General features: G+C 39.2%; 1 protein-coding gene across 1 annotated transcript; it reads right to left on the bottom strand.

The window, feature by feature from the left end:
* Window positions 1-1,281: 1,281 nt before the first annotated feature.
* LOC117422713 (paired mesoderm homeobox protein 2-like) lies at window positions 1,282-22,239 on the bottom strand. Its single transcript, XM_034037984.3, has 4 exons — window positions 21,645-22,239; window positions 4,694-4,878; window positions 3,612-3,790; window positions 1,282-2,912 (listed from the first exon to the last, which is right to left on the bottom strand). Exons 1-4 carry the CDS (start codon window positions 21,877-21,879, stop codon window positions 2,777-2,779), a joined length of 735 nt encoding a protein of 244 aa, XP_033893875.1. The 5' UTR covers window positions 21,880-22,239; the 3' UTR covers window positions 1,282-2,776.
* Between the last annotated feature and the right edge of the window lie 460 nt (window positions 22,240-22,699).

Raw genomic sequence — 22,699 nt, 5'->3', positions numbered from 1 at the left:
CGGTGGTAGGGTAGAGGTGTGTTTTTTTTAATGACAAAAGCACATTCAATATTGTGAACTCAAACCGATTTCAAATACATGATTTAATTTCCCTGACCACATTCCGGCGCCTCCTTAAGACTCACCTCTTCAAAGAGCACCTGTAGAACTCCTCTGTTTGTATCCTGGGACACTATCACCCTTCATGTAAATGTGCTTTATTTTGCTCTTATCTGCCCCTATTTTACTGCATTTAATCCTGTACTTCAGAATACTGTAATCTGCCAAGTGTTTAACCTGCAGTACTTTGTATTTAATCACATCCTGATGTAACTATCACTATTTAATCATACCCTGATGTAACTATCACTATTATCTGCTGTATTATTGAATTGTGGTTTGTCACACTTATACTGTGCTTGAACAAAAGTTATTGTATTTCTTGCTCTTATTGTATTACCTGTATTGTAACACTTGAAATGTATTTGCTTACGATTGTAAGTCGCCCTGGATAAGGGTGTCTGCTAAGAAATAAATAATAATAATAATAATAATAATAATAATAATAATAATAATAATAATAATAATAATTTAAACTATTACATACTTGATAAGACCGCCATGTGATTGTAGTTCTTGTAGTACAGTCACATGGCGTTACTGCTGCGAGGAGTTTTATATTGTAGTTCTTGTACTACAGTCACATGGCGTTACTGCTCCGAGGAGTTTTATATTGTAGTTCTTGTACTACAGTCACATGGCGTTACTGCTCCGAGGAGTTTTATATTGTAGTTCTTGTACTACAGTCACATGGCGTTACTGCTCCGAGGAGTTTTATGTTGTAGTTCTTGTACTACAGTCACATGGCGTTACTGCTCCGAGGAGTTTTATATTGTAGTTCTTGTACTACAGTCACATGGCGTTACTGCTGCGAGGAGTTTTATATTGTAGTTCTTGTACTACAGTCACATGGCGTTACTGCTCCGAGGGGTTTGATACTTTGTCATGCAAAGCTTCAGTTCGATGTCTGGCGTTAAAGCCACTTACTTGAAAGAATTTGATCACTTGTACAGGTGTCTTCATTTTATGTCTGTTATGAATCCTATGCTAAACTATAGACAACCCAAGCCTATTACAGGATGTCGGATGTGAACCAGTATGTATATGCTGGGCTATCACAAACCAATCAATACGTACATTTGCACAGCAATATGAGGTCCAGGCAAACCAGTACTTACTAGAGATGGGCATCACCAGGTTCACGTGCCCTTCAGAACTCAGAATGCACTATCTGGGTAATTGTGAAAACGTTTACTTTTAATAATAAGTTCAGCATAGCACATACACATACTATAGTGCCATCAAGTGGCTGGGTGTTGTAATAGTGGCTATACTGGCTATGTCCAATTACATTTATTTACACACTCCAGCAAAACTCAAAACATAACACTGTATATTCTGCGGGTAATAGTTTACATGAACAGCAAGAAAGTTTCACACAAAAGGGACTAGGCTGAGACGATACACAATAGCTGTCAGTTCAAAAACGGGCACTCGGGCAAGTCCTGTAAATAAGTGTCTGAGACAGTGGAAAACTGAATCCTCGTCAGAGCTCCACATTGTTCAGTACGGTGACAGATGGTTCTGTTCTCTGATCCAAACTCCAGGAAGCTTTGCTGAGCAGCCAGTACAATGTGGTTATTCTTCATGGAAGTTTAGGCGTGCAGAAGGGCTTTGATCGGACTGTTGTCTTGTCTAGACGATGTGGAGCTCAGTTAAATATTTACTTCCTCGATATTTCACAAACGTTTATTTTACAAAGAAAAAAATAGGACAGGGGTGGGGGGGACGGAGGACGGACACAGGCATGCAAAACTGCCTGCAGATCTTGTTACAAGAAACAGAATTGTACAAACATGAAGCACAATTACAATTAGGTGCTGATTGTGCTCTGTGGTCCACAGATTCAGTGCCTGGGCTTTCATAGCGTTCCTGTGCGTTGACAACCAGTGACAGCGTGTTTTTGTTAATCAGTCGAGGGGGAGGTGAGCGTGGATCATTCGAAACGAGACCCATTGTTTGATAACCTGGCTCTTCATTTGGAGCTGGAAACGTGGCAATGGATCTTAATCAACATCAACTTGTTTGAAGACCAGCTGGCCTAAACTAGGGCTTGGGGACTTCCATGGGCTGATTCTCATTCCTAATGTCAGACCAAATACAGCACCATTTAAAAACAGTTCATTCCCAGTGAATGTTTTTAAATGTCCTCACGGGATACCAGATTGAACAGATTTTGAAATACCCACTCGATCAACAGTGACGCCAAAGAGACCTGGTTATAAACAATCTCGTCTCAGATCTCCAGATCATTGTTTTAGAATATCTGTCTATTGCTGTCAGCTATTATAGTCAGCTATTACCAGGAAACTTACCATTCACAAAAATATTCAAGTACAACTCGAAACATCCCAGAAACATTATTCTTAAGCAATCAATCTTTCAGGATATCTTTGCATTTCCTTCATTTTTTTACATTTATTTTTACATCAATAGCCACAGACAGACAACAAAATTAAGATTTAAAAAAATTAAAAAGTCTTAATACTGCAAGAGAGCTCCATTGTGACTGCAGGTTATGTCATAATGCTGTGTGGTAGAAAAGCACTGAGAGAACTGCCTGCTACCAGTGGATGAAATGCCCCTCTGCCTGGATCAATGGCCACAGACCCCCAGTCCAGTTCTTTTCGCAAAGTCTTTTTAGTCTCTAGTCCTGGCTCTGGGCTCTCCCGGAAGCTCAGTTGGCTGTGGGCACCTGGCTCTGATGCAGGCTGAACTCCTTGGCCTTTAGTCTCAGGCTGGCGATGCTATTGGCCATGCTGACCCCATGACCTGAGGAGGAAGTGCTGGATGAACTGTAGGAAGGCACAGTGCTGTGAGGGAAACACACAAGACTCAGTAACACCATAGGTCTTCATCATTTACTCTTTGCACATGGGAAGATATAGTTAATACTGATATGGTGTATGTTTAGACCAGATCTTTAATTGTTCTATTGAACCGAGATAATGAATTAATGAAGGACCTGGTTGGGAATAGAATGAAAGAGCCACGAGTGAGTATTACTGTTCTAAGCTCCACCTCCCACAATGGTCACTGTATTTTATGGGGAAAGACTATGCTATACAGTAAAACCTGTCTAATCTGGCAAATTGTGCCAGATTATACAGTGTGCTGGATTACAGAGGTACCTATAAAAAGGTATAAATGACTATTTGAACACTTTAGTACTTTTCATTTTACATTCTCCGTAAGGAAAAAAAGTATTTAACTGCAGGTGTGTACCATACCTGCGGGACATGATTATAAACTTCACATGATCCCGGACTGCAAAGTAAGATTTACATTGATTTTAGACAGTAGGCAGGTTCTGGAATGTAGCGGGGATCATGCCATTCATTTCAATAGGGACTTGGTTGGGACCCAATGCCTAATAATACAGAACGGCAATTTACAGAGGGGCTGGATTAGACAGGTTTTTTTTTTGCATTAACACATATTTAGATCAAGTCTATTTCTGCAACCCCTGGTGCAATAAACAGTTTGATGAGCCGACCACAAGGGCTCTGTACCTGTATGTTGAAGCTGAGGACCAGGACAGATAGTCTGGGCTGAGGGGGGCAGGGCGTGGGGCCACCGGCTGCTCCATCACCACTTCCTGGCTGTACGATTTGAGGAGGTTGGCTGAGCGACTAGCAAGGACCGCCCTCTCATTGCGACGGAACTTCGCTCTTCTGTTCTGGAACCAGACCTGCAGGAACAGGGCAAGGTGAGCCTTCAATCAGCACAGACAGGGTTATTACGTGACTCCATGTACACTAGGACAGTGTGAGACAGTTCAGGCTTTTCAACTCACACCGCAATGCATTCTGGTAAGTGCAGCCCTGCTGTGAAAGGGACCTGAGGCAGGTAAAACGTACCAGAATGCATTGCGATGTGAGTTGAAAAGCCTGAACTGGCCTTCTGTACGTGGAGTCATATGGTAACCCTAAGCAAAGGCCCTTATTGAAGTTGGAGAAATGGAACTGGATGGAAAGATTAAGAAAAAGAAAAAAGGGTCGATTATTTGACTCAAGCTCTCCACAGGTGGGGGTTATTGTTGTTGATCGGGCTAATTTACCATTCCAAGCGAAGCAAGTAAATTATTATTATTTATTTCTTAGCAGACGCCCTTATCCAGGGCGACTTACAATTGTTACAAGATATCACATTATTTTTTACATACAATTACCCATTTATACAGTTGGGTTTTTACTGGAGCAATCTAGGTAAAGTACCTTACTCAAGAGTACAGCAGCAGTGTCCCCCGCTGGGGATTGAACCCACGACCCTCCGGTCAAGAGTCCAGAGCCCTATCCACTACTCCACACTGCTGCCTTGTACTCCACACTGCTGCCCTGTAAGAAACAGCGTCTGGGATTTGTGTGGGTCGCTGTTCTCCACAGTCTAAGAAAAGCAGCGATCATCACAAATCCAAAGCAGCTCTTTCTTCACTTGGATTTCAATGAACGTTCTGGCAGACTCCTTGTGAAACAGTCTGGGTAGCCCCTTCCCTTCAGACCTGCCTCAAACCTTCACTCTAATCATGTGACCATGCGGCCCTGCCTTTCACCCCAACCATGTGACCTGCAGTGCTCTTGGGGACAGACCTCACCTGCACTCTGGCCTCGCTGAGGTTGACCCTGCGCGCCAGCTCCTCTCTCACAAAGGCATCGGGGTAATGCGTCCTCTCAAACACTCTCTCCAGCGCCTGCAGCTGGCTGCTGTTGAACGTGGTGCGGCTCCGCCTCTGCTTCTTCTTCCTCTTTGCCAGGCTCTCGCTGGCACTCAGACTCTCTGCTGCAGATAGAATGGAGGACTCAGCGTCAGATAAAACGGAGAGGACTCAGCGTCAGAAAGAACAGAGAGGACTCAGCGTCAGAGAGACTGGAGAGGACTGCGTCAGAGAGACTGGAGAGGACTCTGCGTCAGAGAGACTGGAGAGGACTCAGTGTCAGAGAGAACAGAGAGGACTCAGCGTCAGAGAGACTGGAGAGGACTCTGCGTCAGAGAGACTGGAGAGGACTCAGTGTCAGAGAGACTGGAGAGGACTCAGCGTCAGAGAGACTGGAGAGGACTGCGTCAGAGAGACTGGAGAGGACTCTGCATCAGAGAGACTGGAGAGGACTCAGTGTCAGAGAGACTGGAGAGGACTCAGTGTCAGAGAGACTGGAGAGAACTCAGCGTCAGAGAGAACAGAGAGGACTCAGTGTCGGAGAGACCGGAGAGGACTCAGCATTAGAGAGACTGGAGAGGAGTCAGCATCAGAGAGAACAGAGTGGACTCAGTGTCAGAGAGAACAGAGTGGACTCAGCGTCAGAGAGAACGGAGAGGACTCAGCATCAGAGAGACTGGAGAGGACTCAGCATCAGAGAGAACAGAGAGGACTCAGTGTCAGAGAGAACAGAGAGGACTCAGCGTCAGAGAGAAATGAAATAGCAGAACAATCCTGACATCCTTTTGTATCCCCGGGATACAAAAGCAAATGTAGGCTTTAAATGTAATTGCTAATACCTACAAAGACTACAAAGACTGTCAGAGCTCAGCTCATTATATCTGGTTGATTTCTCTTGTTGTTTTCCCACACAGGACTGCGAAGCCCCCAAGTCACTATCCATACCTCGTTCAGCTCACCCTCCTCCAAAGTGCAGCTTTATTGGGTTTTCAAACCAAATAAACATGGCAGTGAAACATAAATCAAATGAGAAATTGTGTCAAATTAAAGAAACCCCAAACACCACGGGAGCCCTCCTTGTATATCCTCCCACGCTGGGAAGGGGAACGCCTTATTTTCTTGGAGGGAATGGATCCCCAATCCAGCGTGGGATCAAACTGAATTAACTTCCTGTACTTTCACTAGGAGACTTATAAAATCTACCAGGACTTGAACTAGCAGCTCCGGTGGGGGTGTGGGTATTGAGTTAGTGAACCAAACAAACAAAAGTCTCTCTTTTTAAATTTCGTTAACCCTATTGCCTCCAGTCGTGTCTGATACAGTAGAACAGAAAAACAAAAATAACAAGTACATGTCACAAAATAAAAGTTCTGGATTCCAAATCTGAATTTCAGATTTTGCATGATATATATAACTGGTTAAACAGTCCATTTTGTTTACATCGTCGTTTTAGCTGAAAGGAGACACTAGCCTAGCTACCTGCCTTCTTGAAAGCTGCTCGCCATTATGGAACTCTGTAAAACATGAGCCTGCTGTACTTGCAGCAGTAAGAGGTTATAGATGACTTTTTCAAGAAATAGTCATACGTACAAGACTGATATTTTCAACATAGGCTTATAAGGCAATTCATTAAGCAACTACAACCTTCTTAAATATGCAACAACTATTTTAAAGCCATATGGACCTCCTTTAAGGTTTAAGGCAAGCACAAGCACCAGAGGTAGCAGGGAAATCCAATTGAAAGCACGCCCTTTCTTTAATGTTAACTTCTACTGCTCAGAGCTAGAGCAGAGCCTGTAAACCAACACGGCTAATCTGCTAGCAGCTCCGCTGAGCCCTTTCTGTTCCGAGCCCCATGTTTGATTGATTACTTCATTGCTCTGGACACAGGCCCAGTCTCTGTAAGTGGAGCAGATAGCCACATGCCTAATAGTATTTGGCATCTGTCTGAAAGCTTTATGATGTGTGGGTTTTGGCTCTTGAAGTCTGTAGAACATACAGAGAGAGAGAGAGAGAGAAGGGAGTGGGGTGTCCTAATAATGACTGCTAATAGGTCTTTTAAAACATGGTGTTTGTGAATGTAGTGCATGTGAGAGACTAGGGGGAAGCGGCACTGGGTGCAGTCGGACACAGTGCTGTCCTGTAAGCACAGCTCAATCCTGACCTGAGCGCTCCCTGACATTCAGTATTCATATTCATGGTACGGCACGGGAACATCACAGTTAACTAATGTCGTTTTTTTGTGTTTCTTGAGTGAATCACTTCCTGGACTAATGTGCACTGGGTGCTCAGGTTAAACCACCTTCTCATTTCACTTGGGTTGAAACCCAAGGCAGCAACACAGCCCTGGTTAATATTTAGGGCTCAGCTGTGAAAAATCTCAATCATATTAATATATACAGATAAGACAGAACAGAGACACCCTGCTATAAAAGCGAATTAGCTATTGCAGATTATTGTTTTGACTATCCAAGCCAAATCGGTCCTGCCTTTAAAAGAAAATCCCCTTTAATAGTTACTCTTAAAGGTGTTCGTTTTGCCAAGCATTAATCAGTGGGTTGGTTTTGGGCTCGGCGAAATGATTGCATTGTTTAAAGGGCATAAGTCTGTGTTTGCCAGCGCACACTCACACAGTTTATTTGCTTATACAATATGTAGGCCAGGTTTAGCACATGTTAATAATAGTGCCGTAATTATTAGTATTTGTAGTAGTTGCATTTTATTTCCTTATAAAGTGTTTTATAGTCAAGACCTCATGGCACTGCACGTACTGTACCATCTCGTACTGACTAGAATGGAGTTGCCTTTGACCAAAATATACAAAATACGGGCAGTTTTTTAAGGCAGTGGCATGCATATAGATGGAGCTGACATAAAAATAATTGAATGTCCAACATTCGCCTTTCTCCATAAAAGCTGCTTTCCTGTGAAAGTGTAGTTTTATTAACCAACCAATGTTGGCATTGTTTCACATGCCTGGCACCCTCCTATATACTTTACTCTTTACACCCACCTGCTGGGCACTCTACACATTACACCTTTCTATATTCGTTCTAACCACCTGCTAACCAACACCCCTTAGCTATTATTAGAAGTCTTAGTGGTATCATTTTACTTTTCAGGCTTACCATGGGAGTCATTTGACCCCTTTCCCATACACAGATAGATAGATAGATTTTGTAAAATCTCTGAAATGACAATACAGTATTTCACTGCCTTCGATACAAACACATACTGTAGATTACCATGGTAACAACCTGTAAAGTGTGGTTGACCACAGCCAAGTGTATTAAAACAAGGTGTAAAATGACCATGGTACACAATGTTTACCATTGTGATATGTAATAAAAACACCTTTAGTCAAAAATACTTGACAAAAATAGGAGGCTGAACCGAACACCACACAGCGTAATTATACTGTAATTACCCATGTGTGTTGCTAGGCTGGTAAATAAACATGGCTTATGGAAAACTGTGACTTATTTGAAAAAGGAAACTCCACACCAAGTGTGCATTCTGAATTACTGTGATTCAGCGTGATGATGATACAGGCCAGGAACACAATCTGAGGCTGTGTCCTATTCATGCTGTGCTGTCTGTTAGCAATACATAATGTGGGCATTAGACATCTTACCAATTAGCTGTAAATAAGGGCTTCTGAAGCTCTTCAAAGTAGACTCCTGTGACAGGTTCTGACGGCTGTGTGATGAACAAAACCGTTAACACATGTGATTTCAAAAAGGGGAGGGGAGCCTTGCTGTTTGAATTTCAAAGAGAGTTAACTCCTAACATGCCGAATACCTAGGGATGTATTTTTCAAGCACTCGACAATTTTCTATGTGGTCAATGTTCAAAGCATATTCCTGGTACACATGATAAATGAATAGAGGAAGTCTAAAGCTTAGTATGATCAATTTATCCATCTGAAAACCGCAACTAAATAAATAAACAGAACCAAATTGAAGCCTAGCTTTTGGTTTCTGCTCAGGTCTGGGAGTGAGAAGAGTGTGTATTTTTCTTTGATATCTCCTGATTGAAACTGAAGTGCTCACACCAAACTCAATGCAAATGAGCTAGCGGCTACATCTGTGTAGCAATTCAAAGAGTGTATGTCAGTAACCACCCTGCAGTACAGTATAGTCAGGGCTGCGTCTGTGTGCGACTCTTATGGCTATCTTGTCACTTCCTATAGTATATACAGGGTGCCCCATTACTGGCACCATAGGCTTATTTGTAAATATTACTGGTCGTTCTTTCAGATGTGAAATGTCTATAAGCAGACTTTTTCAGATCATTTTGATGTGTGGATCACATGGTCAATGGGGTGTGGCCACACAATTTAACATCCTAATCGGAATAATATATGATATGTCTGAACAGCCTGTATATTAGATACACAATCACATTCAACGACAATACGTATCGGTCCAAAATTAACAAGAATTTGTTTTCTTTTTTTTATAAAAGAAAGTTACTCTGATTTCTCCCCCAGTTTTAGTAATGCTGAAGGAACAGAATATGTTACAAAGGGGAGCCCTTATAAATGTTTATCATGGTATTTTTGCATGGTCTATATACAGTTTTCCTATGCTGTTCCCATGTTCATACCATGCATTTATCATAGTTTGCCCTGGTTTGTCATGTTTGTTAATATGCTTTACCATACCTTGCTAGTCTTTACAATGCTTAGCTATGCTTTACCATGCATTCACTGTGCTTTTACTATGGCTATAAGGGGCTGTAAAAGGTGTAGACCAGCATGGAGAAAAGAGAAAGGCACTAGGTTCAGGTCTGAGCAGCTAAGACCCCCACATCTCATTCATTTTCTTGTATTACCAACTCACTTTAACCTTCCCTATCCTCCAGTGATCCCAATTTGGTCTAATGAGTCAGGCTTGGCTACAGAAACACCCACAGCCTCCCAGATGCAAAGAAAGCAGCTATATTTAACCACACGGCCCATTTCAGCCTCACATGAAATATATTTAGACATGTCATTTAAATACTTTTGAACTGAGGATTTAAACAAAGACAACCCTTTTCCAGGAGTTAATAAAATCAGCTGGGAATAAATAAAAAAAAAAAACATATTTTTTTTATATATCAGAATAAATTAATAAAAGGACCTGCTTGGCTTGGAAGTGTTTAACTTGTGGGCTGTGTGAACACTGTACACTATTTCATAAAAAATAAACAGCTGATTCCCATTGCAGTTTTGAAGGGCCGCGGCTCCGCACAGAGTTATTGCTTTGAAAGCCTATTCTGTAGCCAGTTTCCCTCCAGGCTATTTAAAAAAAAACAACTTCCAATTAGAGCAACAAAACACTTTGGGCTTGCAAGCCAAAAAGTCCCTTATAATGCTGCTGGCAAATGCACTACAAAAAAATAACATAATAACAGAACCCTGAACAAGGCTCTGGCTAAGGAGCTCTGAGCACATGCGTTCTCACCATTGTATTTAAACAACAAAGCGATTTGAATTTCTAAATGATACTGTTTGTTTTTGTGTAAATTCCTATTGGTAAACCACAACAGCCACATCGCTCCCAGTATCAAAGGAACACTCAGCAAGCACAATGGATTACTCCATCTGTTTGCATAGTAACATACTTACTATGAACTGTAGCTCTGTGTTTTATATATATATTTATATATATATAGAGAGAGAGAGAGAGAGAGAGAGAGAGAGAGGCTTTTCGTAGTTCTAAGGACGGAGGCTCAGCTTGCTATGCTAATCCTATTGGTTCCTCAGCCTTCCAGTACTTGTTCTGCAAGCCTTTCTCCTCCACCTCCCTCCTTTGCAACTATATCTCCTTTTTGGGGGTCGGTGGTCCTCCATCACCCGGCCTTGGTGACCTCTGACCGACGCTGGAGGTTGCACCTCAAACCAGGGCGGCTCCTAACGGTCCAGAAGGCAAGATCCTAGGACAAACAGTCAATCACTACACTTTACATCTTACAATGCTGAGCTTCAATCTTTGAATAGATATGTGCAGTATAGAGAATTCAAAAAAACAGTTATATATCCAAGGAGAACCAGGATCCAACAGGATACTCATCAATGACTAGACTATCTGTAGCTAATTAAAATAATGGGTTTTATATATATATATATATATATATATATATATATATATATATATATATATATATATATATATATATATATATACAGGCAGAATGTATAGAGAGAAATATAAAGTCCATTATACCTGTGTGTTTAATGTTTCACAATTTGCACAATGAACGATGTATTCTTCCATTACATTAAACACTCAATTGTAAACTATAGAACTATTTTAAAAAGTCAAGTAAAGTACCCCAGTACAGCATCCAGTACTGCCCTTCCCTGTAGGATCTGTAGTCATCTAATTTATTGTTGCCTTAAGTACCCTGACTAACAAGTCTCCCCAGGTATAATAATACTCCTTTCCTTAGCAAACACTAAACCTTAATAGCTTTCCTCAAAGAGCAGTGAAACACATGGGATTCCCATTGGCTCCCGTGGATTCTGAAATGTCTCTCCGCTCACACGCTAAAGTGCAGTAAAACACACCGACCGTAAAATGAAATATCACACATACATGGGCGGCAGTACCCTGGGTTTGGTGGAACTATGGTGCACATACAAAATGACAGTTATATTAGAATTGCTAACGTTGCTTGAGTGCTCATGAAACTTACACTGTGTATCAGATGTCAGCATTGATGCTGTTGACACAGCTGTCCCTGTGACAACCTATTGACACTTTTACAAATATGTAAACACAAGACATTCTGTGACTCAACAATTAGCCCATGCAATAATAACACTGACTAAATGTCGACAACAGTCAACAACATAGGGTAAAGGGTTTTACCATTGCTGCTCTTAGAGGGTCATTGGTTGCACTTTGGGGAATTGGTTGCATAGATGCAGCTACATTGGTAGGAACCACTGGTAATGTTCTGCAATAGAAGGAGCCACATCGGTACCATTGTGCCACTGTACCAGGTCCACTGTGCAGTACTTGCATTGTCTCAGATTGTCGTTGCTGGTAATGTTGGGGTCTGCCAATATTCCTGCTAAAGGCTCTATCAGAGAACATTGGTATTAAAACGGAATGGCAATTGTATTTTTAAGATTCTGAAAGGGAATTCTCCTTTGTGCTATAGACCTCTAGTATGAATTCTCTTCTGTGTATTGTACTGTCCGTTCCCTCCCGGAAACGCCACTGTAGCTGCTTACAATAGGTTAATAAAGAGCCGAAGATCTAGGTTTTATTCAACGCTTCCGATTGTAAAACACTGCATTTAATAAGAGTGAAGCTGATTGCTCCCTTGGGTGCTGTAATCCTGTTGCTCCTGAAAACACTGCAAATGAAACACCTCAGAGAGCATCAAACACCTCATGCGTCTGTCAGCACTGATATAGTCTTCTTCTGCCCGGTCCCAGTGTTCAATGCATTTACTTGCAGAAGTGTTGCCCCCCCCCCCCTCTTCCCTTCTCCTGTGGCTTTGCTCTGCAGTGATTAAGGAAAAAGCATCGGCTGCAGCTCCCAGCGGTGTTGAAATCAGTCTGGGAAGGTGAACTAAGGCATGGCGCGCCAGTGCTGCATGGTCTCCAACATCTTTGGAACAATGCAGATAACCAGCAGGAGATTACATTTCTTCTTGACCATATTTGCCTTGGAGGCGGATTCAAGCACAATTGCTTCTATTTGTCCTGGGTCATTTCCCAGTTCTATGGTGACAGTCAACCACATGTTCCAGAGGGCTAGTGCCTTTACTGCCAGAGCCAGTGTCTGTATGTTCTCATTGAATCCACTTGCTTGTAGGGACCCTGCACTTCTTAAGCTAGCACATGTTACAAGACCGTGGCCAACCACAGGCAGACACAGACATGGATTCAGTTTTCACAGCACTGCAATGCTTAATATTGTGAGATTGATACTGATGCTAAAACAACTAACATTGGCAAAAATATCACAGTTTTAGTTTGCTTTGTTATCTGGTACCTCTTTAAACCTGCCTTGAGGATTACAGTGCCCTCATTAAAATGTAATCCTGCAAAGTGACTTGGGTGTGTGAGTTCCCTACTCTCCCACACTAGCTTCCTCTCAAGGTAAGTGTCACTTGTGTGCAGTAGTGTTTGAGGATTGCTGTCATTACCTAGGTCAAAGAAGGCATACATACTGTACATAGTGCCAGCATGTCAGTCTATATACCCCAGGGCAGTGGTTTTCAACCCAACTGAGCTCTCAATTACTTAACTCATTGAACTAATAATTAGCTTAATTAGCATTTTTAATTGTTCGACGCTCCTAAAAAGTTGCGGATTTCAAGTTATTCATAACATTTTATAGTTAAGTTGAACTCTCCAACTGTTTAAGAGCTGAAATCAATTAAAAAGGCCCAATTAAGCTAATTATGAGTTCAATTAAGAGCTTAGTTAAGTAATTAAGAGCTCAGATTAAATGAAAACCAGAAGACAAAAGCACAAAATAAATGCGTTACCAATCCCATAAAACACAACAACGTATCAACTGTTCCTAAGTATATTGAGGGCTAAATTGCGTAATTGGTATTTCCTATACCTGTAATTAGCAAATTTGTCAGACTGCCCTTAAATGAGTCCTGCGAAGCACGCTTGTGCTGTGAATGCTTTCGCATTACAGACGGGAGTTTCCTTGCGTGTGAGAGCTGCAGGCGCACTGATTGAGCGGCTGGCGGGATGGCGCCTCCACACATCTGGTTCAGCGTGAGCAGCTGGCGCCTGGCTCAGCCGCAGCCTTCTCAGCGAGAGCGACGTACACACACACACAGAGACCTGCATTCAAACTTAACGCACGTATTATACAGAATATCCCCGCGTAGACTATAAAAACGCCAGTTTCACGTTAACAAACTTAATGTAACATATATCATTTGTACACCATTCAAATAAAAACAGAGTAGTTGTTTTTTCGTTGCAGAACACAATACTGACCAAAAATATAATTCGAAATGATTCCTTTGTATCGTTTACATTACTTCTGCTCGATGACATTGATATCCAGAGAAGCCAGTTTTATCCAGTGTTAAAATGCCGAATGGGACTTGTTGCTAAACTTAGGCATATTTGTAAAAATTAACTTTATAAGTTAAACCAAAGGCAGCTTTATATAGGCCTATTGTACAGTATGACACAAACAAACGACGTACACTTCAATAGTAGACTTCGTATAAGACCAATAGGCAGGTGTCATATTAAAGCTATTGTATTTAGATAGATGTAACTTGCTTGCATTCCAGTCATTGAAATACGATTACAATATGGTTATCCATTTCATATTACGTTTGCAGCGTTTACCTAAACATCAGAAACGTGAAAATTAAGCCAAATTAAAAATTAAATTAAATTAAAAAAAAATTCTAAACAAAATGTATCCATTAACAGATGTTTGATATTGCTGGTCCTTATTTTAATATTCCAATTATCTTAGCGCGTGCGCATTGTATTGTAACAGCAGGCACCTGTTTGATTAATTGACACCTGTGCCAATCATTTAGCACGGGGCTGGCTTAACTCAAGTTAACTTTTTAAATTGTCACTCTGCAAAACATCGTTATATCAATCACTAAGATCAATAAACTGCCACTACGTATGGTTGGTTTCTGGGTTTACAACGTCAGTAATGCACAGGTATAACCAGGAGGGCAATTGTCTCCATCTGTATGTGATTGGTTCACATCACTGTCAGTCCCATTTCAAAAAAATTCAACTCGACGAAAACAAATATGACGGGCAGGATATAAACTGGATTATGCAGCAGTCAGCAAACCAGACTGAAATGGAGAAAAAGTTGGCTAACTATAAGATACGAATTTCAACAACATCTGCTGTTATTTATTTATGTTATTTATTTACTTACGTATGCTGTATCAGCTATATTTAAACAACATAAGTCAATATGTATTGAGGTATACTGTGTCAGCTATATTTAAACAAAATATAGCCTATAGAGTGGTCTTTACTATCCAAGCTTGCCTCACTTATTTTCTTGACTGATTCATAATCATATATTAAATATGTACTACCTACTGCTGCTTCGAAAATTATAGCCCCCTGTCGGTAACAATAGTCTTCCCTCGGGTCTACTCTAGCCCTCCTCTCCAGTTCATATTTACTATATATAATACTTTCTTCTTCTTCTTCCTATTATTATTATTATTATAGCTGTGGTGCATTTTTTTCTTTTTCTTTTTTTTTTTTTACAATAAATCACTAAATTGCAATGTGTTTCAAAACGTTAGTCAAACGTTTAACTTAGTTGTGTTACTAAATGTTTTATTTGATACATTAAATCAAAACGCTGAAGCTATGCTACTTATCTACTTATATTAATATTGTTATTAGTAAGCAGCAGACGTAGTATTACGTGCGCTATTATGTATTAAAAAAAATCATTTACACCTTTTGCTTCTGTTTCATAATCACAATTGACGTTTGTTGTTAAAGTTAACTAATTACTCCGATGAAAAATTGTTTATTTTAAAACAGCCAACCTACAGCCTACAAATACTGCTGGCCCCTTAGGCCTACCACTTCCAATCATTTACTTTATTTTAGTTTCGCAGTTCTGGTCGGTTTAAATTGATAACCTGCTAAAGGGAAAGGCCTAGTTTGTTTATTGTTACACTGCGTCTAGATTACATTGACTCGGTGCAAAGGGTACATCTATAAAGTAAACTACTGGTTACCTGTTTCTCGTAAGAATTATATAATCTTTGCATAAAACCTGGACACGTTTTACATTGTTTTAATGCAAAATTAAAACAGATGGTAAGAATCTTGGCATTTTGAGGAGCACTTTTACAAGGTATACCGGAAAATGTTAACAATATTTTTTTTGTTTGGTACAAAATAAGTATAGGAAATTATGAAATAAGGTAGGCTAAGCATTGTTAAAAAAAAAAAATAAAAAAAAATAAATAAAGTGAAGCTTGTTTTATCTTCCTCTTGATGAAATAGAAAACAGCTGAAAAATAAATAGTCCTATATGATGCTGTCGATGACAACTGGGCAGGTGAAGTTTAGAAAATAATGTGCAAAGAAAAGCGATCTAGTAAAAGGTTATAATTATTTTCGTTTAGTGCATAATTTTTAAGTATTTGCAAAAAGTTCTCAAGTAAAAACTATTAATTTTTTTCAATTAAAATAAAATGTAAAAATATGTACTTAAATGTAACAGATTCAAATAACATTTTATTTGATTTGACTTTGAGCAAAATATTTTTTCTAACTCTTAAGCAATAAGTTTGCTTCGCGGAAAACAAGCAGGTTCTAATGATTGCAATATGCTGTTCTTTGGGAAGGGGTGTGCAGATTCTTTTGCAGTAATAAAAAGCTCTGTGCCTGTTCCTAATTGCCGCTTGTTGGGGGAGATCAGGCTTGTCACGAGGTCAAAACTCATCCCGGGACGCTACAAAACAATTTACACTTTATCTTTCAGTTGTATTTAGAAAAGTCAAAGGTTACATAGTTTGTTATTACACAATTAGAGGCGAAGCACCTTTTTATTTAATAATGACCACTTGTAACACAAACCACGCAGTCTCAATAATAATAACAACAACAATATGAATATGAATATGAATACGTATTAATATTAAAATGACTAAAAACAAAGCAACATTCTTTATCTATGCAAGTGCACCGTAATTATGATAATAATTTACTTGAAAAAACAACACGTTTTTATCTGTGTTTTAGTGTACCTTATGCCGGTTAACCAAAAAGGTGAGATTAAAAAAACAACATAAAATCATATTTAACATTTTGTTTTAACATTTTAAAACAAGTGTAAAAATTAACACACGTGAAAGTTATTTTAGCCAAAAGGTTTGTTTTCTATAATCTATAGTTAAAATTTGTGGTAGACGACGCTTGAAACTGTAAGACTGGCTAAAAGACATGAAGACATGGCGCAGGTAATTATCAGTTAAACACCCCTTATGCAAGTTTGCACTGTATGCTTTTCCCATGGCTATACGCATTTACTGTACCGTAGTTTTGCCATGGTTATGCTTTACCATACCTCGCTATTCTTTACAATGCTTATCTATGCTTCACTATGCTTTATTATACTGTGCTGTGTTTTAATTATGGCAAACTGTTGTAAGAGACAACTCTGTTTTGTATTCATATTCGCCAGGTTAAGATTGTAAACGTTTGTGTTACTTTGGTGCTTCAATAATAACATACCCCATACCCGATGTGGTTGAGGTTCTACTGTAATCTTACGGGGTCACTGAGTCCTGCTGTGTACTGGAGTTTGTCATTCAAGCTAACTTCCTTGTGATCTCTCCATCCTATCTACTGAGATCTGAAAGACGAAGCATTGCCCTCTATAGTAATATCTTGCCTGCCATTTGGCAGATAAAAAAAGTCAATAGAAGAATATTTGTGTATTTCGCTGCAGTGAGGCGAGTCTCCCAAAAGGCGCACGCGTTATTTAGATAAAACAAACTTTTTTGTTTTTCCCTGGACCTTTTGAAAATGTAAGCTGTAGAGTTTGCTGGATGTACCACCTTGTGTTTGTGTAACACTCTCTATGTGGGGGCAGGTGGGATCCTTTTATTTGCTGCACACAGGAAATGAAACTGCATAGGAAACTTATAGTGGCATAGCAAGATAAATGAGCTGGCTAATGAAGTTAAGCCTGTTCAGTTTATTCCAGTGTATCCATGCATTTTCTGGCTGACAGGGGAACTACCTAAGCACAATAACTGATTATAAGGACAAGGTTGCTGAACTCTATAGCATTCATCTTTAGCCCCTGAGTTCTGTGATGTAATTGGCAATCCACACTTGGAATGCATGTAAAATGTCTTAGCCTTCTATTTAAAGTGCATGCAGGAATCTCACCCAGAATGCACACATTCTTATTAATAAGCCAAGTAGATAATGAAAAACAGAGGCATTGGAATGAACATGCTTTGAGAACAATTTCCCTTCATTTCGAATTGTTGTATAAATCTTAAGTTGCTTCTGTTCTCTGGCTAGCTCTAGGGTCTTCAGTCTCCTTTGTAGTCAACCTTGCACCATTCAGATCACAACATTGGTCACATTTTACCCAGCGATTGACCCCAGTGTGTAGTACTGGTGTACCCTATGATTACCCTTTTACTATGCACTGTGGAAAAACCGAGCATTCTTCAGTAATGCCGAAGCAAACTTTTCAAGGAACTGATCACTCATCACTGTGCCAGACCCCTCTGCCACACCTGTGCTGTTAACTGACACACCTCTCTGCACTGCTCCTAGCCTTTCACCTTTCACCTTTCACAGACGCACGCCATCCCCACATTACCAATTGAATGCTCTATATTCATGACTTTGAATACCCTTAAGAATTGATAACAGCCTTGATTTATTATTATTATTATTATTATTATTATTATTATTATTATTATTATTATTATTATTATTATTATTATTATTATTATTATTATATGCCTCGAGAGTTTCATAATAGCATAATAACAGTGGTGGAACCCCAGAGAGTAAAACACAGTATATTTTCAGAGCTATTAAGAAGATTTTGCTGCTGGGAAATTCTTTTGGGACAGTTTTTTTATGTTGAAATATATCACCGCAGGCTTCAGGTATGCTAGCTCTGAGGTTACGTCGTACAGCATGTCTAATAGCTACTTAACATCTGTGTCAATATTTGTTTTCTATCAGGACAAATCCCTAATTGTCCTTACTCCCGGACAGGACCCTACCTGACACCATGTGCAGCACAAAAAGTGAGTTTAGTTCAAGTGTGGGCCTAACAGCTATAGCCATTGATGTAATTTATTGTTTTGCATATTTGCATAGGGCTACCATATAACCAGTGCTGGTATATATGACAATGCACAAACTTTAAAATAATATTAATAATAATTCAGTAGGATTTTTTTTCCTCGAGAATATTCAGGCTCATTATAATCGGAGCAGGCAATGTCAACAGAATCGTTTCCTGTACTTACTGTCAATACCGACCTTAGTTCCAGCAATAATAAATAAATCCTCAGCTAAATAAATGAACGGTTCACGAATGAACAGATACGGCGGAAAATCACAACAATCGCTCCAGGATCCAGACGGAGTTGTTGGAAGGGGAAGTGGCTTCGCAGCGGTTGTCTTCTCGGATATTACAAACTGTTGACTCTTTGTCGTGAGACCTGTGGATCCTGTACAGTACGCACGAGTAACCCTTTCTGCTGTAGTCCGGTGTCCCCTCGCTTTGAAAGATTCGAGATTCACCTTCAGTCTGAAACGCTATTCTAGACAGCAATCAACTTGGAAACCTGACAACATGAAAAGCCATGCGTAATTACGACTTTCACTGTAAACGTTGTCTTCAGAAGACTTTGCAGATGTGGCAATGCAATATAACTCTTTGGTACGGGTAATTATTAGACAGTTTAAATACAGCTGACCTGTAGCTATACGACACTACACGTGCATCTTGTTTAGTTCAGTTTGGGTACACTGTAAAACCAATTGTTTAAGTATCCTATGTAACCGTATTGATTTTAATTTGGACATGCACACAAACACACAGGTGCGACCAAAATAAACACAGTACAAAGTACATTAATAAAATGTTTTTATAAATCTGCTGCAACAGATTTACGTCTTAAAATGTAGATTCATAGTGCAGGTTTACAGCAACGCCTTTTAGACGAATACAGTAGTATTGTCAGCTAAACTACAAACACCCCCCTGTGTTGCACACACAGGATCATGTTTAAAACTGTTCCTTTTGGTCACCGAGACCTATACCAAAAATAAAAGCGTGCAAAACATAAGGCTAATCCCAAATCCAGTTCTGAAACCAGCACCTTATTATGTGGCGAAACGACCATTCAAAGTTACAGCCACCACCTTTACTGTTTTAGATTAGTATGGCTAGGCTACTTTATAATACTGTAGTAGCACATTCAGTGTCTTGCTAAAAACCCACAACTCAGTGGCACGCAAGAGGTAAACTAATCACAATGCCAAATTGCGCACTCCTAAATTCACATTTTGCAATATTTTGGGGAGAAAAATGAGAATGCGACAAAAAAGATTAAACATTTTTTTTTATTTTTTTAATTCAGAACACAAATGCTAATTCACTGCGCGAGAAAATTATTAGAGAGTCACGTGGATGACGGATTATAAATGATAATTCATCATTAATCTTCATTATGTAAGGAATGTATTTCAACATGAAATACCATTTAAAAATCATGCGAGTGGGAGTAAGTTGCACAAAGTTACGACGTTCTGTTACAAATAAAATCCTCGCAAACTCACAAAAAAGTTACACATTTTACATTTGATTAGCCTACAGTAGAAGTAAGTTTAAATAAGTTTTATTTATATATATATATATATATATATATATATATATATATATATATATATATATATATATATATATATATATATATATATATATATATATATATAGAAAAACACTCAACGGTGAATAATATCGTTTCCAAGTGCGTACAGGAGAGATTCCAAGGATCGGTCTGGCCTACATTTCAAGAATACAGATATTTACAAAATATAAACCACGTCGAAATGCAGTCAACAGACATACAGGCCTTAAAAAGGGAGCGGACTATTTCTAGGGCTGAAAAACGCCTCCTTCCCGTGTTGGATGTACAGGCAGGTAACCTACTTTTATGAACTGGCGATTTTGGGGAATAACCGGAGCTAACCATGGACAAAAGCATCGAAATGCCTATACAAATCTGTTTAGCCAAAGAATAAAAGATACCTATACTACTGGCAATTGAAATACTATAAATTAAACACGATTTATTATCTGTTGTATTTGTGGTGCTATATGAAATTATTATTATTATTATTATTATTATTATTATTATTATTATTATTATTATTATTATTATTATTATTATTGTAATGTTCGTGCATTGTCCTGTATACCAGCATTTGTTATATGGTTTTGTTATGCAACTGTTTTATTTTTAATCAAAACAATAAATGATATCAATGGCATGTTTATTACCAGGAATATATACTATCCTGCCAAAAATGTACAGCCTTTTAGGTATTACCTGACCATGGCTTCTACTAGCCTATAGCTGCTGAAATAACTTTTCATGCTACTTAGATCTTTTAATAAAGAGATTTTTTTTCACTACACATTTTAATTGACAACAGTTTAATGTCTTATTTAGAAAAAAAAGACCCTGCATATCTGTGATACAGTAAACACAAACTTGTTGTCCCTTCATAAAACCGCGTTGTGCTGAGTTTAAACGTACTGCCTGTGTGTTTGCACGTGCGAATGTATTTATATATAGATTCGTGGTGCATTGATACAGGCTTTGCGCAAGTTGAAATATGGCAATTATACCAAGTTTGTATTTAATATTTTTTAATGAATTTAACACAAACTATGTACCCGCATTCCCTAATCTGGTTTATTACTGTTGTTCTGTCTAGCACATCTAGAGTTAAATATTTAAGTGGAGAAAACTGCTTGAAATGCTAGAAGTTATACAGAGCCCGATAGTGACAAATATTTTTATAATTGTATTTTAAAGTGAACCGGCGTAATGAGAGCAAGGTCGTCTTTACAGCGATGTCCCATCACTACATGTATGCTACCTTTCCGCAATGACAAGAGGACCACTTTCAATAAAGTGCTTGTCTTTATAACTGCAGAACCACACCATCTCAATACCTCAAATAGAGTTTAACAGAAGATTATATCGGTATAAACGCCGTTTAGAACTATAGCACTAGACATCCGTTTGATGCGCAATGTTATAAGGAATCCAAGCTGTCATCTACATAAATATTAACACGCGGTGCTGCTCTAACAATCAACATTGATTCTTTCATTTTACTTACTGTCCTGCAAGGCTGTCTCACTCCCACTGCTTAACCCGGACTGTTCCTGCAGCCCCTTCCCGACTTCCCTCATCCCTCCGACGGGCTCTCTTATTCCATTCACCCCGGTCACCTCTTCCAGGTCCAGAAGGTGACTGACGCTAAATTTATTCCTGTTTTGACCGCCGTCTAAGGAGTCCATAGTGGCTGTAGTAGTATAGGGGCACCCTGTTTTTTTACAAAATACACTGTCCATCCCTCCTACCCAAAACAAAATCAGAATCTTTATTTCCGATTTTCACAGTTGATGTAAAGTTCCCAGAATATATATTTTTTCAAACTTCTTTTCCGCCTTTCGCTGACGTCTTGTTTAGAAAAAAAAATCTGTAAAACAGTTTCCACACCCCCACACCACGAAAAAAAAAAGTTATGCAATTTTCCCCCACCCCTAAGCGGTGTCAATAAAGTTTAGCTAAACTTTTTTTTTCTTTTCTCTCTTTAACTTTCCCTCTCAAGGGCTTCTATCAACAAATGAGAATTAGCAAAGCCTTTGGAAGCTGTTGTTTTGTGACTCGAGACATCTTTCTTCAGCCTTGCTTTACCAATTTCGTTTCAAAGGGTGTGACCCAGACTGACACCGCGACCTCGTTGCCTAAATGAGGTTAAGAACGCCCCCCCCCCCCCAAATACTTCAAGGAGTCAAAGTCCTCTCCATTATAGCAGCGCCAGCTCCCTTGAGACCCCCAGTACTCGCTCTAATGAGATAATTATGCCCTCATTCAAATGTTCAAATCTGTATATTCAAGCCAATGATTTAGGCGTCTCGCTAATTAAAACAATAGCCCAGACGTTTAAATTATGTTTCCCTTTCAAGGGAGTGAAGTGAAAGCGGGTATATCATTTGAGAGTGCCACTTAAAATAATATATATATTTTTTTACAAAAAATAATCGTAGGCTATAACATTTTTTTTTTACTGGCAATTTGAGGTATTTCAAAATTAGAACTATACCATATAAAATGTTCATACCATTTGTTACAGCCAAGACTGGTTTAATTTTTTTTTGTGATTGTAAT

The sequence above is a fragment of the Acipenser ruthenus genome, chromosome 15 (genome assembly GCF_902713425.1).
Source record: "Acipenser ruthenus chromosome 15, fAciRut3.2 maternal haplotype, whole genome shotgun sequence".
NCBI classification, from domain to species: domain Eukaryota; kingdom Metazoa; phylum Chordata; class Actinopteri; order Acipenseriformes; family Acipenseridae; genus Acipenser; species Acipenser ruthenus.
Note: the sequence above shows the minus strand (reverse complement) of the source record. Positions and strands in the feature narration are given on the sequence as shown.

Excerpts from the sequence above, each read along its gene's own strand:
- LOC117422713 (XM_034037984.3), bottom strand. The coding sequence starts at position 21,879 with ATGGACAGTGTATTTTGTAAAAAAACAGGGTGCCCCTATACTACTACA. Across the intron at positions 4,879-21,644 it reads TGAGACAGCCTTGCAGGACA|CAGAGAGTCTGAGTGCCAGC; the intron begins GTAAGTAAAATG and ends TTCTATCTGCAG. Across the intron at positions 2,913-3,611 it reads TCCTCAGCTTCAACATACAG|CACTGTGCCTTCCTACAGTT; the intron begins GTACAGAGCCCT and ends TTTCCCTCACAG.